Below are 21,596 nucleotides of genomic sequence, written 5' to 3' on the forward strand. Positions count from 1 at the left end.
AATTGTACTCAGAGTAAATGTAGTATCTTTTCTCAGAACCTCATTTACACAAGTTATCATAGCAGGCTTGACAAGTTTCTCACCATAAATCTGCAACCTTGGCAATAATTTCAGAGACCAAATAACTTGGTTTGAGTGTCTTAGCTTTTTCAGTATTTATCTTCTTTACAAAGTCAGGTAGTTTGATTGGCTGTATTTTCTTTTTATTCTCAAAATATTCCCTACCTTTAACAACAGATGATGGATGCCTTAATTTCTGGTGCTGCTACAGCTTAACTTTCTTCATGGAATGATTTGTCATGATGGCATCACACTCAAGACAGATTTTGAGTCTACAGATACAAAACCAAACATGATAAAATCTTCTTTGGAGTTCCTCAGTTTTACCTTTTTAGCAGTTGATTCAGACATTATTACAACTGATCTTTAAAAAAAATAAAAATAATAAATACTTTATTTCTATAAATTAAAAGTATTAAATTTATTATTAAGCAATATTGTGTAGTGATCTATTAAAAATATCAAATTTATTGTGAAACTGTCGTGATTGTAAAATTTAAATTATGTAATTCTTGATTGTAATATATTATTGATTATATATTATACATTATTGATTCTTATGGAATAATTATTGAATTTTGTTTTCTTATTTATTATTCTGTCTTCATATAACTTCTTATTAACTAACAGTGTCTTTATTATCGAACAATATTGTGTAGATCTGAAATGGCTTCAATTTTTTTATGGCTACAAATTCTCTGGGGACCACTATAAAATTTCTGGGCACCACCGGTGGGTCGCAGGAACGACGTTGGGAATCATTGGTTTAAACTATGCTTCAACTAAAACTAGTCAATCAAATTTACATAACAGGACAATTGCTGATGAAGTGCACAAATTAAATCACTTGCAATATATTACACATTTTTTCCCTCCCGATAATCTTAAATGTAGTTTAATGTAATACCACCTATTAAATATACAATATTGGCATTGCTGTAAAAACTAAACAAAATTATTACATCACAGGTTTTAAATAAATTTCTCTCTGAGTAGAAAAAGAGGGATCTATTTGGTAAAAGTTCTAGCAGGAACTAGTGAAGTCGAACCCACTCTTTCTATCCATAAAGATTTAAAAAAAAACTGTTGTGTAATCTCTTAGCTTACTTTCTTTCCATGACGAAATAAAAATTTTATGGTTAATAAAACATTTACTTAATGTTATATGGCATAGCATAACTACATCTGAATTTAAAGTATCTACTGTCGATGTATGAATAAATTACATGAGTAAATGTCAGTTAAGAAGCTTATTATTTTTATGGGAAAAAAATCATCACTTGGTTGGTGCTGAATAAGTGAAAAAAGTGGAAATCAATAATAAAATATTTTCTAAAATGCTGCATATTTCGTTGAAAATAAATTACTTCTAAAACCGGCGAGAAAAGTAGACGCACTGAAGTATTGTTCTGTCTAAAAGCCAGAGCGAACCAGCCATAGTATTTTGAAATGTTGACGTGTACATAAATAAAAACAACACCGCTGCCTCCGTTCATTGGCCAGTTGTGTAATCTCGTCTCAACGTTGATTTTAAAAATAAATATTTTAAACACAACTAAATGGTTTTAATTAATAACAATTCATATGGTTATGCAATTTAAATATCTGTCGAAAATTGAAGAATTATTTGAAAATATTTGTCATTAAATATAATCTCAGGGCTGCGCTAACGCGAAGTCAGTTGCGAAGCTGGTAGCGTATGACGTATGTAAGATCTTTCATGCTCTCCTGATACCGTGGTCGGATTTAACGATTCAGTTTCTCGTTTGAGTTCTATTAGGGTTTGGTTATTTCCAACTATTTCATATGGTCTTTTAACGGGAACACTTGTTAAACCATGGCTAGTAAGTATCCATTTGTTATTTATTCTCAATAACTCCATCTGGCTTTTGAAACCGAATTGGTTTTCAATTTCTTTTTAATCTTAGATTAAAAAAAATAAAACACAAGACCGGACAGGAATCCTTTGCATACGTGGCTCTTCTGTTCTCATACTTTCTTTATTTTCCTTTCCCAGGAATAACATTTTGATTTTCAGCTGAACCATCGACTTAACCTTATTTAAATCTATATATTTACTCATATTTATACGTAAATTGTATTTATGAATATATAAACTAGAAATCCTCAAAGATATTTGTAGAACCGTAGAAATCTGATGTTAGTTGCTTTTTGGTGATTGCCGTCGTGTAGCGTTACATATGGCTATAACATAACATAAGCCCACACCTATCATCTTTTCGTTATACTCTCTCTTAGCCACATATGTTAACATCTGTCCATATACTCAAACATCGTCATCGTTATTTTACAAATTAATTTCTTAATTAACGCTAAGTTAATTCATTGCTATTTTATTTGCAGTTAAGTTTCTCGAATTTGTGAAGCCTTTCTGTGCTGTTTTACCTGAAATCTCGAAACCAGACCGAAAAGTAAGGCACTTTTTTTTAAAATTATTTTTATTATCACATCTTTATTCTTAATTGAGGGGATAATTATAACCCAGGCTAGTAGTATTCCAAAATAAAAAGATGATCCTTTAGACTTTGATTATTTATATATATAATTGCTAATTCTTCTCGTTTCTTATAACCACTTATATTTGTAACGGCATGACTGCAACCATTAGTTATACGGTCCAACAAAATTAACATTATGCTGCGTTAATATCTCATTTCCTATTTGGTTTTAGCTGACGATGTGATTGATGTATGATATATATATATATCAGTGAGTGTGTGTGTAATGTTTCAAAACAGCCTCCTCCTTCTTCAAAAATTAACAAAATGAAATGACCATATTGTCAATTTTTGAGATGTGACATACTCTTGGTAAATAATGCCAATGATCCCGTTTCGATTTCCAGTTAACAATTATTCTACTACGTCGTTTATTTTTAGTAGAAGCATGCAGAGCGCATAGTACCCATTTTTAATCGTTTTATTTATAGCGCTACTATGATGGATGCAGACGATAGGGATCAGAATAGATGAACTTAAATGCACTGATCGTGTGTTTTTAGTTTAAAAGTAACTTGGGATCTATTTTTGCCTTGTAAAGATAAAATAAATGTCGGAAACGTAATAAGGCTCTTAATATTTCAGAATATGCCTCACACTACTCAATTTCATTTGATTATTCAAAAAAAGAATTGATTGCCTGTTATGTTTAAATTATTGTATGCAACTTCGCCACTAACAGTGACCTTCAGTCTGGTCAAAATGTTTGTATTTTGTCTGCTCTGCTCTAGTCCATTCCTTTTCAACGCCTTCACACAAGAAACTATTTTAACTGAAGCATGCTTTTATGTTTTTTTTTTGTTATCTAGATCCAGTTTCGAGAGAAAGTGTTATGGACCGCCATCACCCTATTCATCTTCCTTGTGTGTTGTCAGGTAAGTTGCGATTTCTGGCCCCTCCTCTAATCTGTCTCCTCGAAGGAAATTAATTGCTAATAAAATGCCGAGATCAGTCTAAGTGGCCTAATTCCTTCTATTTTAAGAGAGTATTTTATATTCTAACAATTTATTTTATTGTATCGCGCTCATGCTTGTATGAAAATATCCGATGGTCACAAAAAACTTTACAACCAGATTGTGCAACACTCATTAGTGATCTGCTTCTTATTAACAACGAAAATGTTGATTTATAAGCTTCTAGAGTTAATTTCGCACGTCTAACTGGGACGTGTCAAATTTGCTTCTTCATTCGTGATGTCTTTGCAGAAAATTTGTCACATGCCATATTTCTGTTTTGTGTCAGTGCATATAATCCGACCTCAAACCAATATTCTGTGAGCCCGTAATCTAAATCGTATTGTGGGAATTCTTTTACCTGTTTCAGTCGACTTATTGCGGTTATGTGGGAACACTTCTTTGAAGGATTTAGTCCGACCTCAGTCTCTTTATTTTAAATCTGGCTGTTATCGATTTCGTTTTGCCGAATCCCGAAACTACAGTCACATAAAGAAGCTATCACCGATTGTCAAGTGGGTGTAGGGAAACACACACGTGTATACATATATTTCTGTATGTACACGACCGGCTTGTACACAGTTTCCGTCTATCATATTCACTCAAAGGCCCGAGGAGGTTATATTAGAAGATACTTGTTCAGAGTGCCGGGCAGCAGAGAAGTCATTAACTGAATTTTGTTTTGGTGTCAATTGCTGAGAAAATAATGACTTCAGTTTTTTTTTTTTTTTTTTAAATTTCAGACTAAATCCGTAAAAACTAATACAGTTTTTATAATCTTTTTATTTAATTGTTCATGCGGTTATTAACCTAAATATCTGAAGATCAGCTCTTACAACTTTTAATTAAGTACATTGTTGTATCTAAAGTAACTCCTCCACTGTTGATAATAGGCTCTGGTGTTGCCCAGGTCGAGCAGACGAATAGTTTGTAGTTAGCTGTGTGTGTCTTTATATACATGCAAACATGCTATGCCTCCTTTTTAGTTGAGGACACGTGTGGGAGTTGTATTAGTAAGAGATATACAACTGTGAAGTCAGCTGTTGTACTAATGTTGCCTCATTCGTCTTTCCATTTCGCATTAAGTAATTTTTCCATTCTGTATTGATTCTCTAAGGAAAATAGTTGGATGACTGTTGAAGACATTCGTCTTTTGCTATAAATACTGGTCATCTAACTCGTGTACCCAGTATGTTTCTTATATATTTTGTAAATCTTCTTGTCAGCTAGATTAGCAAATAGATTTTTTTGTTGTTTTTTCTTATTTTTAACGTCCACTTTTCTGTGCTCGCATGAGTCGGACGAATTTGTTGAAGTGGATTTTCTGTAACCGGATGCTCTTCCTGTCGCCAACCTTCACTCGTTTTACAGAATATTAGAAATGAAGGCCATCACTTGCATGATGGTGACACTCACTTGCAAATGTTGATGGGCTTTTAGTTCCCATCTTATGAAAACAATGCTTGCCCATGCTGTGGGACTGAACCAAGATTCATGTGGTTAGGAAACAAACTTTTTATTAGACAGCCACAGCTAATTATTAATTCAACGCATTGTAGGTATTACTAACAAGCCTTCTCTTTGATAAACAGAAAAAGAAGTTCATATTAGATTAGACACAATGCTAGTATTATTCAAATTGTATGGATTTTTGCTTAGAATGATTGGGATGACATCCACATTCTATGTGAAAGAAACAGGTCTAACGTCAATAACCTCAGATAAACAATCACTTGTAATAGATTGTTCTATAGCCATGAAGTGATAGAGAGGTGAGAACAGCATTAAGTGCTGGCTGATAAAGTGGCTCCTGAAACCAGAAGTTTCTAGATTTAGATGGATTGGTACATCTTCAATGCAGTATTAAGAAATGTTGCGAGTTGAATCTGATTGTGCAACATTTAAAGAATCAAATAACATCAAAACCCAGTGTCTTTTCAAGCTACTTTGGATTTTGTCTTATGGATTTATTACCATACATTATAAGTTTAGAAAGTTTTCAGTAAATTGAGAAGTTCACAAGATATATCAGCAGTTACTGTTTCTTCTCTCTCTCCACTTAACAACCAATGTTGGTTTGCCTTCCACCCAACCCCTAACTTAGTAGTTTCGCAAAGGAGCCTGTTAGAATAAGTACCAACTTAAAATAGATATTGGGGCCAACTTCATCAACTAAACTTTTCGAAGAAGAACCACATGACTATACCTATTTTCTTTCCCATTGCTTAGCCTTTTAGCATTTAAACTGGCCATATCCAAACCAAATATTGTTATATGGTCAAGCCAACTTGATTCAACTTCTCACACTTTCCTTACAATATCTTTCTAAAAATAAACAATCCTATCATTGAAATCTCAGTCGCAAGAATTCAAAACGTGATAAAAAAATGTCTTACATTTAGTAGAGTAGTCTAAATGCTAAGCAGTTTCCTTGGATATTCAGAGCACTGACTTTTCTAATTGCCTGTATCTTCTTTCTTCCTTAGATTCCTCTTTTTGGAATCATGTCTTCAGATTCTGCAGATCCATTTTACTGGATTCGAGTGATCCTTGCTTCCAACAGAGGAACATTAATGGAACTTGGTATCTCTCCCATTGTGACTTCTGGCCTCATAATGCAACTTTTAGCTGGAGCTAAAATCATTGAAGTTGGTGATACCCCCAAAGACAGAGCCTTGTTTAATGGTGCTCAAAAATGTAAGTATCTTATAAAATCTTTGTCAGTCATTGGTGATAATGTAAATTTTCTTTTGGATTAACTTAGAGGAAAGGTGTGTAGCCCTTAGCCTTTGCAAGTTCAGTAAGATCATTGAATGCTGTTAACATTATGCTTGAAGAGTTGCAAATCAACTGTTAGAAATATATGTGCAAGGCTGAGTTTGAGATGAAGAGTAGTTAGTGTGGGCCTGGAGTTGAGGGTGGACTTTATGGGTAAAAAGAAGAGGAAGCAAGTGTGTCTGAAGTGCTTGAGTGATGATAGTAAAGTCAGAGAGGAGAGTACACGTGATGGTGAATGACTTCATGTTAAGTAGTCAAATGATCTTTACTGGAGTCTGTTTCTTCATTTTGTCTGAGAATGAGTACAAGTATCCAAATTTAAATTTCTTGAAGTAAAAATGATTGAATGTAATTTGGTGGAATTAAAGTCAGCTTTCAACAAGATGTTTCTTGAAATGAAGGCCTGTTTGTGAAACATCTTAGTGTAGCTCCTTCAGTGAAGAAAGACACTATGGCATGTATAAAAGAGAATGGGTATATCAAGTAGTTAAAAAGAAATGCCACGTTTGAAGTTTGGTTGTATTAGATAATATAGGGTCCCTGTTGATCATATTCTTGCACCTGTATACACAACACTAAGCAAGGGCTTTTGTGGGGAGGGTGGAAAATTGACACTAGTCAATTCATGCAAGTCTCACTTTACAACCATTGTTGTCTAAGAGAAAGACCACTGCATTAGGACCAATGAGCTTGGCACCAGTATTGTTACAAGCATTATTGTTAGAACACTAGAGATTGAAGCAGATATCAAGGCTTATTGTCTTGCTCTAGCACTTCAGCCAGCTTATTGCCCTGGATTTGTTCTTTTTTATCAACTCAGAAAGAATGAAAAGCAAAGTTGATTTTGGTAGGAAATGAATACAAAAATTGCAACTTACAAACTGTATCCAATTATAGCAGTGCAGGAAATTTATATTTTTATCAGTCCTACCAGGTTGTTAGCTGAGACATGATTTGGATGTTAGTCACTGGACTAAATAAAAACTGGTGTTTTACCAATAAGTTGTACCATTTTAAAGTTTAGTATGCTTCTTTTCATGTCTTGGTTGATTTTTGTTTTGTTTTGTTTTTTTAAGTGGGAGATTTCAGTTAAATTAGCAGGTCTTAAACACTTATGTTTATGCAGAAGGTTCTATACAACTTTTGTTTGAATCTTTTTTGTATTGACTAGTACAAAGCCAGAGCAAGAATGTATTTTGAATATTCGGGCTTCAAAATTTAAGATGAAGAAAATATATAATAGATTTACTTTGTCTTTTTAAAGTTGCTCTTGTACAGAATATTCTGAAACCCAAATATACTGAGTTGCCTATGCCAATTGTGAATAGACATTCTTATTTCTTATTCTCTTCAATTTGCATTGAATTTAATATTTTCATAGGTTTTTTAATGTGTTAAATGTTATTTTTATTTTAGTGTTTGGTATGATAATCACCATTGGTCAAGCTATTGTTTATGTAATGACTGGCATGTATGGTGACCCTGCTGAAATTGGACCTGGTGTCTGTTTACTCATTATCATTCAAGTAAGTAAACTAAATTTTATCCATCTTTTTTGTTATTTCATCATTTTTTTTTTATTTTACTGGGGTTAAAAAAGCATTTATTTTCTAGTTCAACCCTGTAGTTTCAAGGTACTCACAGATTACTTAAGCTGATGAAACTTTGAACTTTGTACTGTTTCTGTAAAAGTGATCAGCTAAACATTTACATAGATGAAAATGACTAGGAAAATGAATTTTCTCCTTAACTCTAAGTTCAAATCATTTGTTTACATTACTACCGTTTTGCTTTCCATTTGATTTTATTTCTAATTTTTCTCTCTTTCAGTTATTTGTTGCTGGTCTCATTGTACTACTTCTTGATGAGTTATTGCAAAAAGGCTATGGTTTAGGATCTGGTATTTCCTTGTTTATAGCTACCAACATTTGTGAGACAATTGTTTGGAAAGCTTTCAGTCCTGCTACAGTCAATACTGGGAGAGGTAAAGCTTTGATTACTTAGTTGTATAGATTTTAAAAACTTATGCTAATGCTCATAAATCTGTCAATTATTCATTTGGTTACTTTTTGCACCCTTTTGCTGTGGAAATCAGATATATCCACTCAAAATTTACTTAACCATAACTGCAGAAAGCAGTTTTATATGCCAGTCTATCTTTTGTGTTAAATACTCATTTTCTGTTGGGCAATATTTTAAATTCTATAAAACAAGGATGTTTTGTACATTTATTTCTTTTTTATAGAATTAGACTATTGATATGTTAAGATGCTAAATGATCAAAGAAAGTTGTAGTTGTCAACTGAAGCAATCAAGTCACAGTTTGGACTGTAAATGTGTTCATAAGTTCGTCAGTTTAGACTTACTGTAATTTTTGTATTATCTTAAGACACCTAGCTCTTATTACTTAAAGCCTTATGCATGCATGTGTGCACTCAACACTAATTTTGATCTGTGTTATAAATATGTAAAAGTATTAGAGTAAAATACAAAAATATTTAATCTTTCCCTTTTGAATTTTTCCCATCTAGGAACTGAATTTGAGGGTGCTATCATAGCTTTGTTCCACCTTTTGGCTACACGGCATGATAAAGTTCGGGCTTTGCGAGAAGCTTTCTACAGACAGAACCTGCCAAATTTATTAAATCTTATGGCCACTATTTTTGTATTTGCCATTGTCATCTATTTCCAAGTAAGTTAATATAGTATTGTTTAAGTGCTTACTTTTTGAATTGTTTTCTCCTTAGCTAGGGAGATATTTTATGTTGATAGTTCTATGAAGAGATTAAAATCAGGTGGATTTTTTTTTCTCTCTCTATTTTGTAACAGTAAACTGTAGAACTTGTCTTGTTTACAAATATTACTCTCTTGTATAAATGTTTAACATTATAGAATTTTTGTAAGACATTCTGAAAAGTTTTTTTTTTTTATAAATATTGAAATATGTTTGTGGTGATGTCCCAGCACGACTGCAGCTACATGGCTGGAATATATTTAAAAAAATACTAATTTGAATAATATGATAGTAAAGCTATTTAGCTTAATTAAAAATTTGATAATTTTACAAACTCAGGAATAGTTCAGTTTATTTAAAAGTAGGGTGTTAAACTGAAAGGTCAGTCCAGTATTTTTGTAGCCAATATTAGTAAGTTCCTCTCAAATTTACCTTTCAGAGGCCAGTTATAAATTGGACATAGTGCAAGCTGACATAGAAATATAATTTTGACCTATAGTTAATTGATCACTGTGAAAAGTGGACAAAAAATTAGTGCTATATACTTATAATATAACCATCTTTCAAATTTGCTCTCTGCAGACATAAAAAGATGAAATATTTAGCTGATGTTTTTACAAGCAAATATTCACTCCATTTCTTCTCATACCTATAATTTCTGGATATAATTAATTGCTTGGTGTGACACATGCTAATTTAACTTGGACTCAATACTTAAAGACCCAATTCTACTAACGGTTATAGTAAGGTTTAAATTTCTATATCGCCTGAGGAAGCCACCTTGTATTATCAAGTTTTACTTTTCTTTGCAACTATTAAAAAGGTTCTATAAATGGGATGCAACATACTTAAATTGTTATATTGCACTGCATTCAATCAAATATAATGAAGTGTGCAGTGCAATCTTAGACTAGGCATTTTACATCCTTTGTTATTTACATTTGTGGGGTTCATTGTTGGCTGTTCAATTCTACCCGCCATCCCTGTTAATTTACATTGTATCAGTCCAAAAGCTTGTAGTTATTGTTTCTTTTCCTTTAGGGCAATTTGCTTCTCTTCAACAATTGTTCCAACCTTCTCTTTTAGCATATTGCTATAAAGAGTGCCATCAGTTTTGCCTTAAACATTTTTATATTTCCTCAGACATTCTTTTTTTATCTCAGTATAGTTTTCATTCTTTCTCCTACAGACTTTACCTATGTGTAGCATTATGAATTTTTGTAGACCTTAAATTTTCAATCCCACTTAAGTTCTATAGATATTTAACAAGACTCCTAATTTGTGTGTTGACACATGCCTTCCTCAGTGAATTTATTTTAGAAAAAGTAATTAAAGAGCAGCCTCCCTTGGTTATAAGGAAGAAGAGAAAATATCCATTTAGATATTTGGAAATATGTTCAATTGCAATGGCTCTAGGTCTATGATTGCATTACTTTTACAAACTTTATTAGTAACTGACATTATGTAAAAAATGATGCTAACATTAAGATCTGGATCATTGTTTTTCTTAAATGATTTGATGAAATTAGTTCAAATGTATCAATTTAAGCTTTACTTATCTTTTTTTTTTTCTGTTTTGCAGGGATTCAGAGTCGATTTACCCATCAAGTCAGCCCGTTACAGAGGACAGTATAGCTCATACCCCATCAAGTTGTTTTACACATCAAATATTCCTATTATTCTTCAAAGTGCTTTAGTATCTAATTTGTACTTTATTTCTCAGGTAAGTTTAAATAGCTCAGTAAATTTTGGAATTATTACGATGTATTAAGTTACTGTCTTAAATTGACTTAGCTAGTGATTCTCTCTGTTAGGGTGAAAGCTAAATTTCCTTAAATGCTCTAGTTGTAAGATATATGTGATCACTTAGTCTTGTAATATACTTAGCAAACGAACCAAGTGAGTTTCTATATATTTCCTTGACCTGCTAGAAATAATCATATATCTATCTCAAACCACACCTGACCATCCTTAAAAAGAAATACACTGGACAATGTTGTCTTGGCAGAAATGCTCAGTAAGGGCTGATATTGGACGAAACAACCCTACCAAAGCACATTCCTGCTTTTCCTGTGTATTGTGGAATCACTACAGAGTTTAAACACTCTTCAATGGTACTTAAATAATAATAGCTAAAGGGAGATTTTCTACTCGTTTTTAAAACAAGTTCTGATTCAATGATTCTAAAGTTGAGTTTCACATTCTTGTGTTTGGTTAAGATATGTAATGTGCTCAACTAAAGATGAGTGAAAATTTTTGCATTATAAGTTGCTGGTTGACACTGCTTTTTCATTGGTCTGTTAGCAAAATAACTTCCCTCACAATGTCTTCATATACAGACATAAAATGTATTTAGCTTATACTGTGTAAAAGCACCCAGTGCACACTGTAAAGTGGTTGGTGTTAGGAAAGGCATCCTGCCTTAGAAACCATTCCAAAACAGACATGGAGCCTGGTCAGTTCCTGTCAAACCATCCAACCCATACCAGCATGGAAAATGATGTTAAATGATGATGATGTGGCTTGGATGAGAATAAGCACAAAGCAGTTATGCTAGGTATCTAACATAAACTAATAAAGAAAAATAGTCCAGGCTTGTGATGTGATGGTATTAAATAACACTATTTTACAGCTGTTATTGTGCTAGCTAAGGATAATTTATATTTAAAAGATATTTTGAAAGTTGACTATTTTTGCCTTTTTATATTTGGATTTATGGATATTTAATTGATTTTTTTTTTTTATTTCTTTGTTTATCCTTTTAGATGTTGGCTAATAAATTTCACGGCAATATCTTTGTAAATCTTCTAGGAATTTGGTCTGTAAGTACTGGATTATTTTATTTTTGTATTTAAATGAATTTCTTACAAACATGAAACACTTTGCAGTTCATTTATTTATCAATATCTTTAGTGATATATGTGCAGTGTAACAAATCAGTATTCCAAATTGCTTTGTTTTGTTTTTAAAAATATATATTACTTTACTAAACCAATGAAGTAATTTTTTTTGGTTATTATTGGTCTTCTGGTGCCTGGTCCATGGGTTCCTTTTCCAGGATTTGCTCTGTTGCAAACATTAGGACCCACTTCCTAACTGAGGTTATCATGACTTATAATGCACCAACTTCTCTAGTTACCAAAAACTAAATCTGAACCTTCTGGACAATTCTCTCATTAAAGCTTTTGGAAAACTCATTACCACATTCAGTTTCATTTCAATATAAAATGTAAGGCCATATACTTATGTACACAAGGGTTAAGTTTCTAATGTAGAATTAGATTTTTACTGCTACTTGTAAAGATTAACTGCTTGAAGAAATTGTACTGAAGTGTCTGTGATTTTCGATCTGTTTTAGCTAAATATAATAAGTGTGGCTATATATTTAGCAAAAGAAATACATTTAAAACAAGATTCAATAATATGAAAAAGTTCAGTTAAAACCCTTCATTGCATTCATGCTAGTATGAAAAAATAGATGCAAAAATAAACAAATGTGCAAAATTGACTGAAGAAAAGTTCTCTTTTTGCAATTAACTGGTTGACAGCAGAGATGGCATTCAGTTATAAAAGTAGTTGCTTCTACAAAGACCCATTGCACCTATGCATGCACAGAAAACAGTTTAGAAAGTAAAAAGTAACAGTTATGTAAATTCTACAGCAAGTACAATTTAGCCTTAGAATGAAAGAATAAATTTTTCTTTGTTTACAGACTGAAGGAGGTGGCCCTGCTCGTTCATATCCAACTGGTGGGTTGTGTTACTACCTATCTCCTCCGGATACTTTAACGCATGTTGTTGAAGATCCCATACATGCGTGTGTCTATATTTTCTTCATGTTGGGATCGTGTGCGTTCTTCTCAAAAACATGGATTGAAGTCTCAGGTTCCAGTGCTAAAGATGTAAGTTATTGCATTAGTTTTCTTTTTCTTTCTCTCTTTCCCCTATATTTTGTTATAAACTTGAGAGATGCTGAATATAGAAGCATTTGTCCTGTTGTTTTTGTTTTTTTGTGGCTAAGATACCCACCTCCCATTCATTAAAACTTTTTACACACTGATGTGCATTTTTTTTACTATGATACCTCAATATTTTCTGCTTCATTTCTTTTGAGCCTGCATGTCTTCAGCAGTCATGGCCCATGTTTCACTGTCATGTAGCATGGCAGTTCACACACATGCATTGTACAATCTACCTTTCACTCTGAGCGACAGGCCCTTTGTCACCAGTAGGGGTAGGAGCTTTCTGAACTTTGCCCTGGCTATTTTTATTCTAGTGGTAACACTCTGAGCATCCACCCCCACTACAGACTTGGTCACCTAGGTAGTGGAAGCTATCAACTACTTCTAGTTTCTTCCCCTGGGGAGTGTGATGGAATCTGTTTTCTGAGCATCTGTGGTATTTATTGCCCCTGTGCATCTGCCACACACGAAAGCTATCTTCCTGGTTAGTCTTCCTTTGATGTTGCTGCACCTCTTATGTGTCCATAGCTTACACTGGGTACATCTTATGGAGTTTCTACCTACACCTTTTCTACAGCTCGAAGAAGGGCACCTACTTACTAGAACTTTGGTCTTTGTGATGTTGACTCTAAGGCCCTTTGATTCTAAACCTTGCTTCAGCACCTGAAATTTCTTCTAGTTCTGGTAGTGATTTTGCTATGAGGGCCAGGTCATCAGCATGGAGGAGCTCCTAGGGGCAACCTGTTCTGAATTCCTGTTATTGCCTGGAGAACTATGATGAATAAGAGGGGGCTGAGGACTGATCCTTGGTGGACCTCTACTTCTACCTGGAATTCTTCACTATAATCAGTCGACCCTAACCTTACTAACGGCATCTCTGTTCTGAGTTCAAATTCCGCCAAGGTCTACTTTGCCTTTCATTCTTTCAGAGTCAATAAAATAAGTATCAGTTAAATGTAATAGATTACCCCTTCCCCAGAATTGCTGGCCTTGTGCCAAAATTTGAAATCACTATTAATTCCATTGAAGTGACTGGAGAATTATCTGTAAAATGTACACCACAATCTACCTTTCACTCTGAGCGACAGGCCCTTTGTCACCAGTAGGGGTAGGAGCTTTCTGAACTTTGCCCTGGCTATTTTTATTCTAGTGGTAACACTCTGAGCATCCACCCCCACTACAGACTTGGTCACCTAGGTAGTGGAAGCTATCAACTACTTCTAGTTTCTTCCCCTGGGGAGTGTGATGGAATCTGTTTTCTGAGCATCTGTGGTATTTATTGCCCCTGTGCATCTGCCACACACGAAAGCTATCTTCCTGGTTAGTCTTCCTTTGATGTTGCTGCACCTCTTATGTGTCCATAGCTTACACTGGGTACATCTTATGGAGTTTCTACCTACACCTTTTCTACAGCTCGAAGAAGGGCACCTACTTACTAGAACTTTGGTCTTTGTGATGTTGACTCTAAGGCCCTTTGATTCTAAACCTTGCTTCAGCACCTGAAATTTCTTCTAGTTCTGGTAGTGATTTTGCTATGAGGGCCAGGTCATCAGCATGGAGGAGCTCCTAGGGGCAACCTGTTCTGAATTCCTGTTATTGCCTGGAGAACTATGATGAATAAGAGGGGGCTGAGGACTGATCCTTGGTGGACCTCTACTTCTACCTGGAATTCTTCACTATAATCAGTCGACCCTAACCTTACTAACGGCATCTCTGTTCTGAGTTCAAATTCCGCCAAGGTCTACTTTGCCTTTCATTCTTTCAGGTCAATAAAATAAGTATCAGTTAAATGTAATAGATTACCCCTTCCCCAGAATTGCTGGCCTTGTGCCAAAATTTGAAATCACTATTAATTCCATTGAAGTGACTGGAGAATTATCTGTAAAATGTACACCACAATCTACCTTTCACTCTGAGCGACAGGCCCTTTGTCACCAGTAGGGGTAGGAGCTTTCTGAACTTTGCCCTGGCTATTTTTATTCTAGTGGCAACACTCTGAGCATCCACCCCCACTACAGACTTGGTCACCTAGGTAGTGGAAGCTATCAACTACTTCTAGTTTCTTCCCCTGGGGAGTGTGATGGAATCTGTTTTCTGAGCATCTGTGGTATTTATTGCCCCTGTGCATCTGCCACACACGAAAGCTATCTCCTTGGTTAGTCTTCCTTTGATGTTGCTGCACCTCTTATGTGTCCATAGCTTACACTGGGTACATCTTATGGAGTTTCTACCTACACCTTTTCTACAGCTCGAAGAAGGGCACCTACTTACTAGAACTTTGGTCTTTGTGATGTTGACTCTAAGGCCCTTTGATTCTAAACCTTGCTTCAGCACCTGAAATTTCTTCTAGTTCTGGTAGTGATTTTGCTATGAGGGCCAGGTCATCAGCATGGAGGAGCTCCTAGGGGCAACCTGTTCTGAATTCCTGTTATTGCCTGGAGAACTATGATGAATAAGAGGGGGCTGAGGACTGATCCTTGGTGGACCTCTACTTCTACCTGGAATTCTTCACTATAATCAGTCGACCCTAACCTTACTAACGGCATCTCTGTTCTGAGTTCAAATTCCGCCAAGGTCTACTTTGCCTTTCATTCTTTCAGGGTCAATAAAATAAGTATCAGTTAAATGTAATAGATTACCCCTTCCCCAGAATTGCTGGCCTTGTGCCAAAATTTGAAATCACTATTAATTCCATTGAAGTGACTGGAGAATTATCTGTAAAATGTACACCAGTGATTTAGGTGATTTTTCTTTACTTTCAAAGTTGTACATGAATAGATTTTTGTTTCCCTTTCTTTTTAAAGGTACATGAATGAATTTTTGTTTCTGTTTCTTTTCAAAGGTTGCTAAACAGCTTAAAGAACAGCAGATGGTAATGAGAGGTCATCGAGAGAAGTCCATGATCCATGAATTGAACCGTTATATCCCCACAGCAGCCGCCTTTGGTGGACTTTGTATAGGAGCCTTATCTGTTTTGGCTGATTTCTTAGGTAAAAACTTTCACAGTACTTTAATGTCCATTTTTATACCTATTATGAAATTTTCGTGGTAAGAAGTTTGCTTCCCATCTACATGGTTTGGGGTTCAGTCCCACTGGATGAAATGGCACCTTGAGCAAATGTCTTCTATACCCCCAGGCTGACCAAAGCCATTGTGAATGGCTTTGTTAGAAAGAAACTGAAAGATGCCTCTTGCCTTGACATCATATGATGGTTTTAAAGGAATATTACTGCCATGCTAGTAGTGACCTTTGTTATCCTTTATTTTGATCTTCTGTGAAAAGATGTATGATTATGAGGAAATACTACCTTAGATGGAAACAGTGAGAGTTGGCAACATGAATGGCATCCAGCCATAGAATACCTGCATCAACTAATTTTGCCCGAGCCATTCAAGCATGGAAAAGTGAATGATAAAATGATGGTGATGAATTAAATCTAAGATTATCATCGTTTAACCTCCTCCTTCCATGCTGACATGGGTTGGATGGTTTGACATGAGATGGTCAGGTAGAAGACTGAACCAAACTTTTGTCTCTGTTTTGGAATAATTTTTATGACTGGATGCCCTTCCTAGCACCAACCAACAGAGTGGACAGGGAAGAGGAGTGAAGAGATGGTGGCAAAGTACTGGGATAGTAAAGGAAGAGATAGAGAGTGGCATGTACCACATACCCTCAAGGTACAGTGGTTATAATATAAGTGGCAGGGCATTGCCAAAAAAGTGTGAGTAGGGAAAAAATAGAAAGCCATGTTTATGCTGTGTGGTTAGTGCAAGAATCAAAACTTATATGTAAACTCTTGAGAATTTCTCGAGGCAAGTGTGGTCAATGACAATAATTTCCATAATCTCAAGATCACTAATGTTTGTAGAGGTAACAGTTGATTAAATTGGCATAGATATGGTCATGTGGTTAAGATCACTTTGCAGCTACACGGCTCCAAGTTTGATCCTACAATACAGCACCTCAGACAAGTGTTTTGTCATTGTCTTGATTTGATTCGTCTTGTCATTGGAAATGTAGTGAACTTGTGATCAACCCATTGGAAACCTATAACCTACAATACACTTGTTCTTAAAATACCTGATAAAAATAAGTAAACTGACCCCAGTACTTATTTTATTGACTGTGAAACTAACATTGAGTTGCCAAAATTGAACTAAAAGGCGAGCTGGCAGAAACGTTAGCACGCTGGGCGAAATGCGTAGCCGTATTTCATCTGCCGTTATGTTCTGAGTTCAAATTACGCCGAGGTCGACTTTGCCTTTCATCCTTCTGGGATCAATAAATTAAGTACCAGTTACTCACTGGGGTCGATGTAATCGGCTTAATCCCTTTGTCCTTGTTTGTCCCCTCTGTTTAGCCCCTTGTGGGCAATAAAGAAATAAGATTGTACTAAAAGGTGAAAGTGTGCAGCTAAACGCTGAAAAACATTTTGTCCATCCTTCCGATATGGTAATGATATCTAGATATCCAGTATATTTAATGCTTTGCCTACCATGGGAGTCATTGATAACTCCCCATGCAACATTTCTTAATATGGCACAAAATGGATTTTGTTAGCAAAGTGTTAAGTATATATAAAAGGGATGATTGCACTGATGTTTGCTGAGTGAAGGTGCAAGGAGTTGGTAGTAAAAGCTAGATGTTAACTGAAGATGCAGTAGGAAAAATTTTTTTAAAGTTTGTTCTTTGATGTAATATTAAAATATATGGGAATATACTGCATTCCAGGTCATTTCAGTAGAGCCAGCTTTAAGAAATAAACCTTTAACCCCTTTTGAGACACATGGTGTTTTGGTATGTGTAGCCAAAAAGACCAAAACTTTTTTTGTATTGAAATACATCTGCTGAAAGATGATCTCTGATTAGCTATTACACTTCAAGACCAACCATTCACATTTGTTCCATCGGGTCGATGGATTGGCCTCAGAGTCCTTTCAGCTTATATCACTTGGGCTGATCAATCGGCTTTGGTATCCCAAGAGGTTTGAATGAACTTGGCCTTAAATATTGTGTACGTATTTAGGTGTACTAAACTGTATGACATTCGTTTGTAAAAGTAATTTGTTTTGAATTTCAGGTGCCATTGGCAGTGGAACTGGTATTTTATTGGCCGTTACAATCATCTATCAATATTTTGAAATCTTCGTCAAGGAACAGAGTGAAATGGGTGGAATGAGCACACTTCTATTTTAAGTTTATTTCCAATTTGAGTGACAGAAGAAATGAAAGCTTACAACTTTATTCTGTTTATTTTGTCTTCACACACAAACACATTCATACTTTGGAAACTATTATTGTCAGCTTGTGGGCACAGTTTAGACATGGCCATTTGCTTATCCAAGTTGTTAGCTGACTGGCTAATAATTACATTCTCACCTGTGCTTTATTAAGCTTTTTGTTTTGAAGTAGGTGAGTATGCTGAGCCTTGCCAGTTGCTACAGCTTGACTTCTGTGTATGTGTGTGCATGTGTGCACACCCATCTTTGGATGACGCTCACTCCTGAATCTTCTGCAACATTTACCTCCCAAATGTCATATCAAAACTCTGGCCATTTCTAGGTTTTACTAGCCTACTTTCTTCACGATCCTAATAACATAAGGATAGGGGCAAAATACATAAACATGTTGGAAACCCTGCAAACTAACCAAACCACTTCTAAAACTTCAGTCTTGTACATTCTTCAATGTCTTTGACCATACATATATCAGGAGTTGCCTAATAGAACTAAATGGTAAACAAGAAACTAGGAAAAAAATTTTTATTTAAAAAAATAATAATCAAAATAAATAAGAAAATCCTGAAAGACTTTAGTTAAAAAAAAAAAAAACAGGAAAGACAAAAAAATCTGAAACTGTTCTTTTGTTTTGTTTCCATACTGAGGTTTGTTTCTTGAATTGTATTTGAGACAAGTTATATTTTTGTTTTAAATTTTGTTAATATTTAGTATTTCAAGGATCAACCTAATCAAGCCAAATAAGCTTGCAAGTATTCTCTAGAAATCATTGTTTGTCAAGTAGTTTAATGCAGCCTGGAAAGTTTAGCCAAGATCTTTTAGCTTATCTCAGCAAATAATCATTGAGGACAATGTGTGCAATATCAACACACTACTTCCACTCACTCTAGACCTGGTTGGTCATGTAAATATACAACTTACTCAACTAACCAAATTAACTGAAAAGCTTTAAGAATATTCTAATATATTATCTTCCTACATCTCATTTCTGGTTCTAATGAATATATCTGCTGAGTGTATTTCCCCTTACAAAAATTATTTTTAGTTTAACATTCCACTCCAACACTACACATAAATGGTCCAAGTTGACTCCTAACAACTCTTCTTTGGAATGGGTATTGGATATTAACTGGATTGTAAACATTGCAAAAAATCAATGAATTTTACTTTTATTTTCACAGATGTATCATAGCACCAGAAAAGGAGTAAAGTATTGTCTAGAGTTTTAAGTCTTTTACCAAATTTGCATGTTTCATTCATATTATTTCCTAGAACTTTGACAGCCAATAATTGGTTTATTACATGTTCATTAAGAATTTCTTTAATGACATAAAAACGGTTAGGTTAGAATCATCCCACATAATTTTAACAGTACACTTAAGACCATTGAATAAGTGTACTCGTCTTAAATTAATTTCACCAGATTCTTTCCTTACATTTTTCTCTCTAAAACTCCATTTGAAGTAAATTCTGTAACTCACTGTTCACAAGCTGCTATTAACAAACAACAATGTATGCCTTTTTCAAATACAATTGCCTCTACATTGAATCTTCTTATATAAACCCTACTCTCTGTTTGTTGCTGTTCGCAGATATTACATTTTGATAAAAAAAAATATCCTTCAATATGATATGGTGCTCTATTTGTCTTCTTCAAGATGTTCAGAGTCCTGTCTCTCCCAACTGCTCTCTGTAAGTGTTGCTGATGAACTGGTAAATAAATATAAAATAAATATGAAAGATGTGTTTGGGGAACAAGTTTCCTGTGTGGTCAAAAGTTGGTTTCTCTTTATTTTATTTTTTACAGATGACCCCTAAACAGCTCCCTGGTTCTTTTCATAATTTAAGATATCTATTTTTTGCCAAATAATGACAAGATTGAGCTGCTGAACACAACTGAAAATATTGTCTTCTCAGACTTTGCTGCATTCATTGATTTGTTTTATTGAGTCAAAGTGCATTACTTTGCTTAGTTCACATTGAGTAAATTGATAGTAAATTTGATGGCCGTGTGGTTATTTTCTGTTGGAAAACATGTTGAGGAGTGGAATGTATTTACTTATGGTGATTTCTGTATTATTACTAGTTATTCTATATTATTACTGAAAACTGGGACTTTCTGTTATACATAGATTACCTTGCTTGGAAACAGGTGAGGGTTGATGACAGAAAAGCATCTTGCTAGAAATCTACCTCAATGAATTTCGTCTAAACCATGCAAGCATGGAATAAGTGGATGTTAACGATTATATATAGTGTGGTTACAAACAATTCTCTCTAGGTTTACTTTTAACTCTATTCAGCTTTGTAGAAGTGAAAGTTTTTATGTGTGAATGAGACATCTTTACTGCCTGAAACTTGATTTAATAAATTTGAAATTTAATAAGAAACTGTGTTTAATGGTTTGTGCTGTTATACATTTGCATAGTAAACTATTACATAACTAAATACAGTAGTATAACTCAAGGTAAAATAGTTGTGGGGGAAAAAAGAGTATGTTCTTCCTGGCTCCTCTAGGAGTAACATGGTGCAGCATTGTTAAAGACTTTTCTTGTGGAATATACTTAGGTTTAAGAATTTTGAATTAAAGTATTTAATACACTTTAGCAAGATTGTATTTCAAGCAACACTTCAACAGTTATCTTTTTATTGAGCACTTTATTTGTAAAGTGTTAATAAAAGTTTGGCAAAAAACAATTTTGATCAAGTATGTCCTTTAGTATCTCATACTTTCTTGTAATTTCTTTTTAATTAGGTGTTGGTAATCCAAATTATTCTAAAATAAAGAACACGTAAAACACTCAGCACACTATAAGTAGTTGGCATTAGGAAGGGCATCCAGCCATAGATACCATGCCACAACAGACAATTGGAGTCTGAACAGCTCCATATCAAACTATCCAACCCATAGAAAGCAGACATTAAATAGTGGAAGACATTTGACATATTTGAAATTTCTAATCTTGTTGAGTATCTTTCAAAACAGCAGTTAAAATTTTAATTGCAAAGACTGATTTATTTAATAAATTAACTTAATTTTCTAGAAATACATCATGACTGTTTTGTTTTTGGCTATAATTTTATCTTTAAAACTTAGTTGGTACAAATATTTTTGAGAGCATTAAGTGCACTGCTCTTTTGATCATTGATTCTGAGGAAGATATGATTAGTATTAAGAACATTTATTGGAAATGGTATAATGTGAAGTAACAAATCAGATCTTTATTTGAAAGATTTCTCCATTTTCATGTGGTGTGTTAGACATAGATTAAATTAACAGGAGTAACTTGCATTGAGTAGCTATATCAATGAAAATTATTCTCTAATTTCCAAGTCTTCAGAACAGAAAC

General features: G+C 34.3%; 1 protein-coding gene across 1 annotated transcript; it reads left to right on the top strand.

The window, feature by feature from the left end:
- The first annotated feature begins 1,743 nt into the window (after window positions 1-1,743).
- LOC115232438 (protein transport protein Sec61 subunit alpha-like 1) lies at window positions 1,744-20,631 on the top strand. The gene is made up of 12 exons (XM_029777076.2): window positions 1,744-1,904; window positions 2,425-2,492; window positions 3,389-3,454; window positions 6,019-6,229; window positions 7,727-7,836; window positions 8,141-8,294; window positions 8,842-9,002; window positions 10,627-10,767; window positions 11,810-11,866; window positions 12,757-12,945; window positions 15,848-15,995; window positions 18,090-20,631. Exons 1-12 carry the CDS (start codon window positions 1,898-1,900, stop codon window positions 18,203-18,205), a joined length of 1,428 nt encoding a protein of 475 aa, XP_029632936.1. The 5' UTR covers window positions 1,744-1,897; the 3' UTR covers window positions 18,206-20,631.
- The last annotated feature ends 965 nt before the right edge of the window (window positions 20,632-21,596 follow it).

Source organism: Octopus sinensis, linkage group LG1, assembly GCF_006345805.1.
Source record: "Octopus sinensis linkage group LG1, ASM634580v1, whole genome shotgun sequence".
Classification (NCBI taxonomy): Eukaryota; Metazoa; Mollusca; class Cephalopoda; order Octopoda; family Octopodidae; genus Octopus; species Octopus sinensis.